Genomic DNA, 12283 nt, shown 5'->3' on the forward strand with positions numbered 1-12283 from the left:
GACATGGCCAAGGTAAGAAAGGCTGAAAAACGACCACCACTGAACAAGACACACAAGCTGAAACGTCAAGACTGGGCCAAGAAAAATCTCAAGACGGATTTTTCTAAGGTTTTATGGACTGATGAAATGAGAGTGAGTCTTGATGGGCCAGATGGATGGGCCCGTGGCTGGATCGGTAAAGGGCAGAGAGCTCCAGTCCGCCTCAGACGCCAGCAAGGTGGAGGTGGGGTACTGGTATGGGCTGGTATCATCAAAGATGAGCTTGTGGGGCCTTTTCGGGTTGAGGATGGACTCAAGCTCAACTCCTAGTCCTACTGCCAGTTTCTGGAAGACACCTTCTTCAAGCAGTGGTACAGGAAGAAGTCCGCATCCTTCAAGAAAAACATGATTTTCATGCAGGACAACGCTCCATCACACGCATCCAAGTACTCCACAGCGTGGCTGGCAAGAAAGGGTCTAAAAGAAGAAAAACTAATGACATGGCCTCCTTGTTCACCTGATCTGAACCCCATAGAGAACCTGTGGTCCCTCATCAAATGTGAGATTTACAAGGAGGGAAAACAGTACACCTCTCTGAACAGTGTCTGGGAGGCTGTGGTTGCTGCTGCACGCAATGTTGATCGTAAACAGATCAAAGCACTGACAGAATCCATGGATGGCAGGCTTTTGAGTGTCCTTGCAAAGAAAGGTGGCTATATTGGTCACTGATTTGTTTTTGTTTTGTTTTTGAATGTCAGAAATGTATATTTGTGAATGTTGAGCTGTTATATTGGTTTCCCTGATGAAAATAAATAATTGAAATGGGTATACATTTGTTTTTTGTTAAGTTGCCTAATAATTATGCACAGTAATAGTCACCTGCACACACAGATATCCTCCTAAAATAGCTAAAACTAAAAAAGCCCCACTCCAACTTCCAAAATATTCAGCTTTGATATTAATGAGACTTTTGGGTTCATTAAGAACATGGTTGTTGTTAAATAATAAAATTAATCCTCAAAAATACAACTTGCCTAATAATTCTGCACTCCCTGTATATGCATTTAAATTGACCCCTGATTTCAGTATTTTTTTGTACTTGTAAATAAGGCTTAGATGTAAATATATACTGTCTAGAGAATATCCGAATATCAGTAGGGATCAATTTCGCAGTCCCCTACCCCTGTGTTTGAGGCGGCGCCCACCCTTCTTGATTGTTTAATTCAGCATTGGGTTGTTAGTACATTGAGTGATTGGTATCACTTCGAGAGATAAGGAGGAAACGACAAATAACTGAACCGATTAATGCATTTTATTAATAAAGCGTCACAGTTTTCTTTACTGAGAAAAGTAATATTGCTTTCCAGGAATGTGTTTCTTTGTAACACATTACTCCCAACTAGTTGTAAGATCTTGGGCCTGGGCCAGAACCCGACTCAAACCCGCTTTATCCTTCCACATACCTCACGTCAGACGTCATTTACGCCTCTTGCCACTAGCTAACAAGCTTTACAAACTTTCCTTCTGCTTTTTGACCAATCTGCAGAAAATGATTTTCTTTTCGGTGCCATTTTGTTCAGTTTCACCTTCACTTTAGTTCGCTGCACTTCGCCAAAATGCGCACTTCAGCGCCAAACAGTTTATTTTGGCGCTGCACTTGCAGTCCAGACTTGATTTCAGGGACCCGGTCCCAAGTAAACCCCAAGCTGTGTAGTTCAGCCGAAATGCACTGCGCTGAAGTACAGTACGCATGGCAGAAGTAAAGCTTCGTCTTTACTTTGGCGGCAAATTAAAGCTTTGGTTTATTTCGGGCTCCGTTATCAAATTAGGTTAATCCGGCGGGTTCGGGTTTATGTACCCACGACTCGGGTCGGGTCGGGCTGAATTTTAAACCCTGATCTTACCTTCAATCCCAACACCGTTTATCAATTACAATAAAGACCATTCTAATGTCCCCCAGAAAGTGATTTTTTTGGGGGGTGTTTCCTGGCCTGTGCTGCTTTGCCCTGTTCCTTAGGTCTGATGCGCAACATTCAGATTCTCTGACAGGCCTTCTGCCTGACCGCCCGTCCGCCATTGTGACCCAGCCGCTTCCCGTGCAGTTGCCCAACCTCCTCTTCTTCCTGACCTGCCTCAGGATGGTTCCTCTCTCACCAACAGCGACTTGTGTGCTAGTCGTGTGCACGTGCACAACTGCCAGCGGGGGTTGGGGGCGGCCGACTCAAAGCCTCCAGTCTCCTAGCAACAGAACGGTTTGTTGCGGGACAGGGAGCCCAGCCGAGGATGGCGAGGATTGCGAGGATGGGGGCTGGTCGTGCGGCGGCTGGGGATGAGAGCAACGTCCTACGGGATTACAAAGAAAAATCCGACGGGATAAGGATCGTTGCGGCTCCTTCAAGATGTCTCGTCGCCATTTAGGAACGCTGACACGTAATCTTTGCACTTGAAAAGGGCCCACCACCAAACGATAGCTGCCGTTGCTCCGCTCGGCATTTGCTGGTTTCTCAAGCGCACAAAGAAGCACACTCTAAAGTGCAATGCGTTCAAGGCTCAACAGTTCACTCATGTTTGTTCCACCTTTTCTTTTCGTCTCTATGAGAACAGAGAAAGAAACCAGCTCCGTGACCAGACGTGCCACAAAGAGCAAAATCCGATTTGGAAGGCAGTGATCAAATATGTCGAGAATACTTTATTCCATTTATTAACAACGCTAGTTTTGATGATGCGTGTTTGGGCCAAATTACTGTTACTACTCTTTCCACAGGTGGTTGGAATAGACAACTTTTGGATTTTCAATTGTACGCCAATCTCAACTGTTACTGTGGCTGAACACTGCAGTGGCAAATATTTCGCTGACAAACAATGAACAATGAATGAATGGATTTGATCGAATCCACTATTTTTATTCTAATTATATTCATCACCAAGAAGCCACTGCCTTTTACCACAGGCTAGAAAATCAATAAAATTGTTGATCCCACTTTCCTAATGTTTTCTAATACAACACAATAGCCTTCTCTCGGGAAATACTGCAGAGATTGACTGAAAATTCAGTTCATTTTAAAAGGGACAGCAAGTATTATTTAGCGTCTCCTAGTTGTAAAATTTGAATGATAGCAAAAATGTATGAACTATCATATAAACAAGCATTTTTTGAAGTACTTGAAGTCTGTAAAACTCGTATTTATTTTACACAACATAAAGCTCACCTGGAGGTACCCCAAAAAACAAACATCTCTTGAAAAGCTGGGCAAAAATTAAAAAGCATAATGTTGCGGTTTGGTCACTTTTGAGTCTCCATTATTTGTATTTTTTCTTCTGTTTTGTAGCAATAGTTTCATTTGGCACGACAAAACATTGAATGATTTTGATGATCTATTACCTGTTGATGATTCAATTGATTGTTGTACCTCTTTATTGAATTATTAAGGGAGCTTCTCATATGATTGTTGAAAAGGTTGCGCTTTCAAATTAGATTCTTGAGCTTTTAAGGTAAAACTTAAAAGGTTTTACTTTTGACAGCACTAAAGAACATTTGTGACACAACTCATTTATTGTCTGACAATGAAAAGTTGATACTATTAATCAGTGATATGTAAAAAAAACAAAGCAAAAAAAACAATGAAAATTTTTGATGGATATATTGCACCGCAGAATTGACAGTTCGATCAGTGTCGGGCACGTTACTGAAAACAGGTCATTAGTTACAGTTACTAGTTATTTCATTTAAAATGTCAATACGTTACCCCCCAGATTACTAACACCAAAAATAAGAGTGTTTGAATGGTAAAAGGATTGCATTTATATAGCGCTTCAACCACTCACTGAGCGCTTTACAATTCACTTTACCCATTCAAACACATACTCACAGCAGAGTCAGCTATGCAAGGCACCTAGCTTTACATCAGGGGCATTAGGGGTTCAGTCTCTTGTCCCCTACAACAATTAACTTGGAGGAGCTGAGAATCGAACCGGTGACCTCCTTGGTCCAAAGACAAACACACTATCTTCTGAGCTACTGATGCCCAGCAAAGGTAACTACCTAGTTACAAATTACCGTATATATTCACGTTGAAGCTGAAACCCTTAAACTGCTTTAAAATAGCCACAATATAAAAACAATAGAAGAAAACATGTACACCAAACTGTAGTAGCAGTAAAGCCTTCATATTTCTTGGTTTGTGCTATCTTGAAAGCTTACAAACGAACACTTAGCTGAGACAATCCATGTTTATTCTGGGCTTCAAACCACTTGAAGATCTCCTTCTCCATTACTGGGTACCATCTAAGAAGTTATTTTTATCCTCCAGGTATGTTATATTGTAAAACTGATTTTACAAGTAAAAAGTTAATTTCTGTGCTCACGTCATTGATTTCTTGTTAGTTTGTTTGTTCTGTACAAGCCACGCCCTCCCCTTCCCATGCGACGCCTACCATTCGCCATTGGAGACACAAAACCAAATATACAAATATAAGCTGACACCCTGATTTCAGTATTATATTTATACTTGTAAATTAAGCTTAGATGTGAGTATATAATGTAGGGAGACTATCTACATGAGGAGAAATGTAGTCCCTTGTACCTCGTGCTTGAGACAGCTCCACCGTAACTGTACTCAGTTGTATTTCGTAGAGAAGCACCCTACGGGAATTAAGGGGTGGGAGATGTATGTGACAACAACAACAAGAAATAGATTACATTATGATTAAAGGTGCTGTACGAAACTTGGAACTTTTTTACCCGTTGACCCCATCTTTTGGTTTGTGTCATCATTGCAGCCTGTGTCAAGCTCTTTTTGTGGCGCGCACAAGTACGTTCAATTTTTTTAGACACGCTCAAATGAACTCGTATTTTTTCATCTTTCTGGGTGTTTGGGTTGGCGTTTGAACTGTGCGTGAAACAGGTAATTTCTCACTTTCACCATTTTCATGCTACACTCCCAAAAACTGCAATGATGAGTAAGTTACTCTCCAAACCCCTTCACCCCAGATTCTGCATGACGAACAGCTTTGCTAAACGTAAAATAAAAACATCTAAGCACAGTGATTTTTTTATAAGGGCTCTTTGAACTCAGTTGGGCATTGTTAAGTCAAGTCAAGTCAAGTCATTTTTATTTGTATAGCCCTAAATCACGAAGAGTCTCAAAGGGCTTCACAGATTGTTACACTATATTACACAAACTATTTTCAACCGACAAGAGGAGTAGGTTATTCATATGCAATGGAGTAGAAGTGAGTTTTAAGTTTAGATTTAAACATTTCCACTGAGGTTGCAGATCGAATCTCAGGGGGAAGAGCATTCCACAGCACCGGTGCCCGGATGGAGAACGCTCTCGAACCAGCAGAAGACTTTTTTGCTCTCGGGATCATCAGAAGACCAGCACTCTCAGATCGTAGGCTTCGGACCGGGACATAGTGGCAGATCAGATCTGAAAGATAAGAGGGAGCAAGTCCATGTATGATTTTGTACAATACTAAGAGAACTTTGAAGTCACATCTTTGGCTAACTGGGAGCCAATGCAGGTTAGCCAAAATCGGTGTTATGTGATCGCACTTTTTTGTCCTGGTTAAGAGCCTCGCTGCGGCATTTTGTACTAGCTGAAGAGACTTGATTCTGGACTTCGGGAGACCGGAGAGTAGTGCATTGCAGTAATAACACATATCTTGTATAGAGAATACTCAAATTTTAAGGACACCTTAAAAAACCCACCCCACCTTTAATGATCTGCATTTACAAATTCGCGGAGTAACGCACAAAGGTAAATTTACCAAATTAGTAACACGCAGCAGCACTTTTCACCGAGGAAAGTAAAAGTTCCTTTGTAACGCGTTAGTTCCAAATGTAGTTCCAATGTAACACTCATACTTTCAAATGATGATGTGATTATAAAGCAACTGTCACTGAAAAGTATAAATCTGGATTAGAAAAAAAGTGTTACCAATAGCTATGAAAAGAACAGCGCAGAGGCCAATATGCGAATTTGGGAGGAATTTAGTAGAGATGCGGCAGTACTGTGGGTGCAATGCACACCCCACACTAGGATGAGATTATCTAAATCCGGCGTGAATGGACCTGACACCATTGTCCCAAGTAGCGGCAGCACCGGCAATGATGTCACTTGGAGCGGGATATCCACTGAGGTGGCTGGGGGTGTTAGCGCGACGATTCCTTGCTAGATTACAACTGTGATGATACGCTGCGGTATTGTCATAATTTCATTTATTAGCCTTTCGTTTAGCCCATGCTGACAACGAAGGGTGGCTGGGGAGAGGCGGGGCAGGGTGGGCCGGATTAAAACAAACCCGCTCTGTGAGCTGGTTTTAGTTGGCATGGCAACCATCATCGCCTTGCACTTGGGGGAGCCGGCGCACGGAGAGAGAAAGCAGGGGGTCTTGTGCGAGGGGACTTGGTGGTTCGGGGGCAAAGGAAAACTGCGAAACGGTCCGTCCGGTTGTTACGAAGAAATGATGCCAGCAAAGAACAGAGCACAAATGTCAGGCGGGTGATGAAGGACGTGTTTGTTTGTGCGTGTCTGTGTGGATTTTGTTCTCCATTCAGAGCCTCGCCACAACTTTGCGCTCCTTCTTCCAAGTAATTCATGACCTCCTCAGTTTACACTCATAATTCTTCCATTTATCATCCATGAATTGCGGTTAGCAGCATCCCATGATGCCTAACCCTCCCCTTGCATTAGTTTCAGGTAACATGTCCCAAGTTAGCAGGTTGGTGACAACTCGTGTCTTAAGTCAGCTGTGAAATACAGTAAAAACAATAATATTTCATGATTTTTTTATGTCTCATCTGTTGGTTTCCTTTTTAGGCTTTCTTATCCATGAAAATATTGTCTTTTTTAAGTTTTTGAAGTTTTTTTGATGGTCTCTTCCAGTACACTCCATCAATTTCAATTTAAAGAAACGTAAATCGACCCTACAAAGAGTTATATAAATAAATAAAAGGATGTTTTATTACCAATGACTTAGGAGTATTATAACACATCTGCTGAAAATATTTTGATATTATCAACTATAATAACATATGTAGTGTTTGAGTTGGTTTCTACTCACATATATTTACTTCAAGAACAAGGCTAAAAATCGGGGGCCCTTCAACAGAGGGACTAACCGACAGATCAACGAATGGTGGCCAAACTAGCCAGCCGAACAACCCACGGTGGGTTGCCAACGAGCACCAACCGGGAGCAAACAAAACAGGAAAGCTCCTGGCATCCCGAACACTAACAAGGAGCTAGCCAGACAATAATAAACCAATCTCGACATTTGTGGCAAAAACCTAGACAAAAAGCCACAATCGGCTACCTAAAAACAGAAATGAGGAATATGCAATCGCTGGTTACTCGCTCTTTCGAAGCTGCCTCACATGTTGTAGTAATAAGGTTCTCCATTTTGAAAATGTTAATGACCTCACAGCTCTAGAGAAAACAAGCCAGATAGGTCATCTTTGAGATGAAATTTCTCAAGTCCCCTAGCGGGTAGAATATCTTAAAACATATTTGCCTATTTGTGGGGAGAAACGCTACACCTTCTGTGCCTAATTGAAACAATTCTGTTAGGGATTACCTTGAAGAATTTGGGAATACCTTTAAATTTGACTTGTGTGTGTGTGTGTGTGTGTGTGTGTATTGGGGAAGCAACTAGCAACCGACGGAAGGCGGTTGTCCTGGCGATCCCGTTCGTAGGGTTTCATCACATGACCCTTTGCCCATTGCACCTGCCCTCCCGCTTGCTCGCTCGAGAGAAATCAGTGGCAGTTTCTATGGCGACAGGGTCAGCGGTGCAGGAGGCAGGACAGTTGCCAGAGGTTGTGCTCGGTGGGAGGGACTGTTGCTCTTCAGCGGGTTATTTTTAAACGGTGTGCCGCGCAGCTGAGATGTTTTCCCCCCTCAAAGGCAAACATGCCGCATGCCTTTACCCCTCCGACCATTAATTGGGCCTGCTGACCGGTCGGCCCAACTTTTGCCCTGCCCAAAATCAGCATCAGTCAATCTGCTGTGCCGGTGGGCAATAACACAATCATCTAAAAAACAAACAGGAATATCAAGTCAAGTCATATTTAATTGTATAGCCATAACCATAGAAACTCTTAAAGGGCTGCATCGAGCAGCACCATTAAAGCACCCCAATATCTCGAACCTACATTTAGGCGAGGAAAAACTCAAAAACCTCACCATGAGGAATATTAGGAACCTTGAGAAGGTTTTACACACTTCCTACCAGGATGGCCTGGCTGCATTGGATGTTGCAAAGGCATCAACAGACAATACACAGTCATCGTCAACATTGAATATAGGCTGTAACAGAATGTTTCATGTGATATTGTCACGAAGCGGACCGGGAAGCAGGAAGTCGGAACTCATATGCGTAGACGATCTGTCACTTTAATTAGGAAAGAAAAGTTGTCCAACACACAAACGGACCGAAAACAAAACAAAACAGGTTCAAAGGCAATCAAAATTACAAACTAGGCACTACTCTGATCAAACAGGCATGAACTGGTCTTCAACAAGGTAAGGCAATGGTCTGCCAACAGGCAGTCCCAAAAGGAGCGTTTAAGTACTCCAAAAGCAATCAGTCCAATGCGTCTCAGCCGGTGTCAAGGGGCGGGGCCAGCTGGGCGCCATGACAACCGTGCAGGACATGACAGATATTTTTATCTATGTGGTTCCTCTCCAATAACTTGTGGGGAATTAATCAATGCAACGGGAACCTTAGTGAGTAATCTTCAAGTATATTTGAGCTGGAGTTTCTTTACTTGGGCCAAAAAGATTGTTTTCACTGGGGCTTAATGGAGAGCGGCCCCTGGACTTGAGACTTCTGAAAAACTTGACCTGGGTTTGTCATGAAGCCTGTGACTTGTTATGTTAAGGCCCTTTGGATTGTGACGTTTTGACTGTGTTGCGCCTGCTGTCAGTCCGGTGGCAGCATAACAACACGAGAACAACTGGAAGAGACGATCTTGTTAGGCTAAGGGACACAGGTCAACTTATAATTTTTTTACCCATTTTACACAGATACTTTTTTTAAAACCAGTATTTTAGTTAGACCGATCTCATATTGTCTATTTCGGCTCTAATCTTGATCTTCTTGGCCACTGGTAGCAGACAACAATGTCATCATAGATTGCTCATATTGTCCCGGTACGCTAGCAAATAATATTCTCAATCAACTATTTATTTTTCGCACGTATTGCGGCTTTGTCGATACATATGCTTAATATGCGCATGTCACTTTAATTATTTTTCTATATATTTTGATGTCCGGCGTTTGTGTTATAATAGAAAAATCTGCAATTTATAATCATGAAAAACCTACAAATAAGAAAGAAAATCTCAAGGATCAGGTCAACACAAGAAATAACTCTCCAATGCCTCTTTAAGACAAATACTGTAGGCTGTATGGATGAAATCATCAACAAAAGGTTCTCATTTGTCGCTCTGCTTTTCGTGTAAAAGGGATATGAAAGTTGCTGCTAGTTGACTGCTGTGTATGATAAGCAACACTAATTCACTGCAAGTGGGAAAAGAACTAAGAATGATTTGTGTTGTTCACTTGATAAATTATATTGTATACACAAATGATCTTTCTGTGGGTAAATAAGTACAGAGTTGTGTTTGTAAGGTTTATGATTGTTTAATAAGCGGTATTGCAATCATTAATAAGTTGGTTGAGGTTGACAGGTATGCTAACAGTGTGAGCTGTGCTGTTAAGTTAGCATGTTTAACAGTTTGCCCACATTTTCAGATAACCAAACTTGCAATGCATTTGATTGAGAAGACACATTAAACATCTTGAAGTTTCAAATTTTGAACCACTACTACATGAAGTGTCGACAATTTTTGAAGGAGTTGTTCTAGTTGCAGAATTCCGGTTATCCCATTTATCCATTTGTGTGCATGGTATTGATTGAGAACACAAAGGCTGTAATACACACAGTATAGCTCAGGGATGGGCCAACTACGGTCCACGGGCCGGATGTGGAACGTCAGGCTTAATCCAGATTGCAAAACCAGGAACGGAGACGGGACCCAATAGTGTTCGTTTGACTCAGTTTTAATTATGAAAGAGCACAGTGCTTGCATCCACTATCCGATGATCGTCTGTCACGGGTAGCAGATAGCAGGAACGCGAAAGTGGCACTTCCGTGTCGAGCCAGGGTAGTCATTGGCAGCGAGAAAAACAGGTTGATGGCCGGGGCAAAGGAGCAAAAGACAAACAGGTCCGGAAAAGAGCAACAGCTATCAGGCAGGAAACAGGGCAGGATAATGTCGGAGAGTACAAAAGCTTGCCTAGCTGAGAGCATAGGTTCGCAGACGGTCTGACAGGTCCTTTTTGGAAGAAGGGAGTTTAAAAAGAGTACAACAGCCAATCAGGTCCCGTGGATGTTGGCGCCAACGGGGCAGCCGCAGGTGCCCCGAATCAGTAATCATGACAGTATATTATGGTAACAAAGTACCACTGATAATTTTTGTTGTTGTTTTACTGACACTTTTGTCCCCAGTTTCCCTTTGTGTGTCTCTGACTCCGTAAAAAATATATTATTTACAAATCAATAATATATGCTGTGTCCAAGACTAACATTCAAATAGTTGGTTACATTTTCCGGTTTTTGCTATTTTTAAAAATATACAAATAAAGTGTATTCGTCGGGATATTTATCAAATGCAAAGAAATAACCTTTCTGAGCCTAAATTCTTCTATGCACATGATCAAATTTAGTGCTTAATTAAGAGAAATAATGTATTACTTTGATTTATTTCTGAGTGTTACAATACAAATTTGATAAAATATTCTATTTAAAAACTAATATAAAACGATATATAACTTATACTTGCATGTATATTTATTCATAAATTCACATGAAAAAAATGGAATAGGCCTTCAATATCTTTTTTTCTCATTTATTGCTGAGGTATAATTTTCTTTTTTTCTCCTCCTGCCCCAGCCCGTCCGCCAAATTATTGAAACCAATGCGGCCAACAACTAAAAGTTGCCCACCTCTATAATAGATGCGGGAGCAAATGTTATGCAAAAGCCAGAAGACCGACTATGAAATGTTTTTTTCTTTTCCACGGCACGCGGCGACTCATTTGGAGATTGTTTGTTTGTTTCAGTGTACGGACGGCAATTCGGCTCAGGACAACTCTTCACTGAAGCGTGTGGCGGTGGTGGAGGACTTCTTTGACATCATCTACGCCATGCATGTGGAGATCGGTGCTGATCCAGGCCGGGCCCCCAAACACGCCGGACAAAAAAAGACTTACAAGGCGGTGAGTGCGAGACCATTTGACTTGAAAAATCAGGCAAAAACAAAGTGAGCAAGGCTTGCTGTCTTTTAAATGACTGCTTAAAGAAAGGCCCTGCTCGCTTACAAATTTCTAGTGTTATCCGAATACTGTTTTAACATTTGCTAATCCGATATGAACGGAAGCTGTTAAGCAGTACAAAATCGGACAAAAAGGAGTGTTCACAAGAACGCATGGTAACTTTTGGGAAGAATCCCCATCCTGCCAGAATGTCAACTTTAGAAAGAATATAACAATTAGTTTGTTTTGAGTTTTCACTCACTGCCTTGTTGCAATTGTCTTAGGCCTTACGTTTGATTCACAGAATGAATTCAACTTGTATCTCGAGGCACCATTCAGCTATTTTTTTTTAGTACCCATTTCTGAAGTTTAATGCTTTTTGGTCATTATCACCCACGAGCAATGCGAGGGTAGGGATCATATCTAAACTCTTTCCACCCATGAAAAGTGGGAAAGAGTTTAGATATGATCCCCATCTTTCACAGGTAGTCAGGTAGGTTACCCTAGATGTGAAATATGCCAAAAAAAAGCTTTCTCAGCACTTTTTTTTACCCCAGAAAAACATACCACTCTCCCAGGCCGGGACAACATCGAATACCTACTCTACATTTCGTGTCTCAACACAGGTGATGGTTCAATGACACACAGCCATCTACATCCCAGATTATTGCACAAGAGTTACCGAGATTGTGATTCCATAGATTCTGACAGATTTAAGATTAATGTTGGATACAAGTCTTTCAAACAAAGGCATCTTTAGGGTAAAATTTTGATTTTGGAATCAAATGAAAAACGAATTGTCGAATTTTCAGCACTTCTGTGATTTGCTCCAATTAGTGAGCACATACAGATGCAAAAGTCTGTGCATAGCGACCAAGTGGACGTTAACTACTGGTTTTCCCTTTCATTTGATTCTTTTTTTATCAGTTACATCACATCTATTTTTCAGCTTTAGTTGTTTCCAAGGCAATAAAAGCAACCTT

At 41.6% G+C, this 12283-nt stretch overlaps 1 protein-coding gene across 1 annotated transcript in view; it reads left to right on the forward strand.

The window, feature by feature from the left end:
* The window catches only part of nol4la (nucleolar protein 4-like a), a 52015-nt gene that overhangs the window by 15949 nt on the left and 23783 nt on the right, over positions 1 to 12283 (forward strand). The window contains exon 2 of the mRNA XM_088332398.1: positions 11109 to 11264. Within this exon, the coding sequence (XP_088188524.1) occupies positions 11109 to 11264 (156 nt within the window). The remainder of the gene's footprint in view (positions 1 to 11108; positions 11265 to 12283) is intronic.

This window comes from Urocampus carinirostris, chromosome 3, assembly GCF_059441175.1.
Source record: "Urocampus carinirostris isolate Australia breed hairy pipefish chromosome 3, RoL_Ucar_1.0, whole genome shotgun sequence".
In the NCBI taxonomy this organism is placed as follows: domain Eukaryota; kingdom Metazoa; phylum Chordata; class Actinopteri; order Syngnathiformes; family Syngnathidae; genus Urocampus; species Urocampus carinirostris.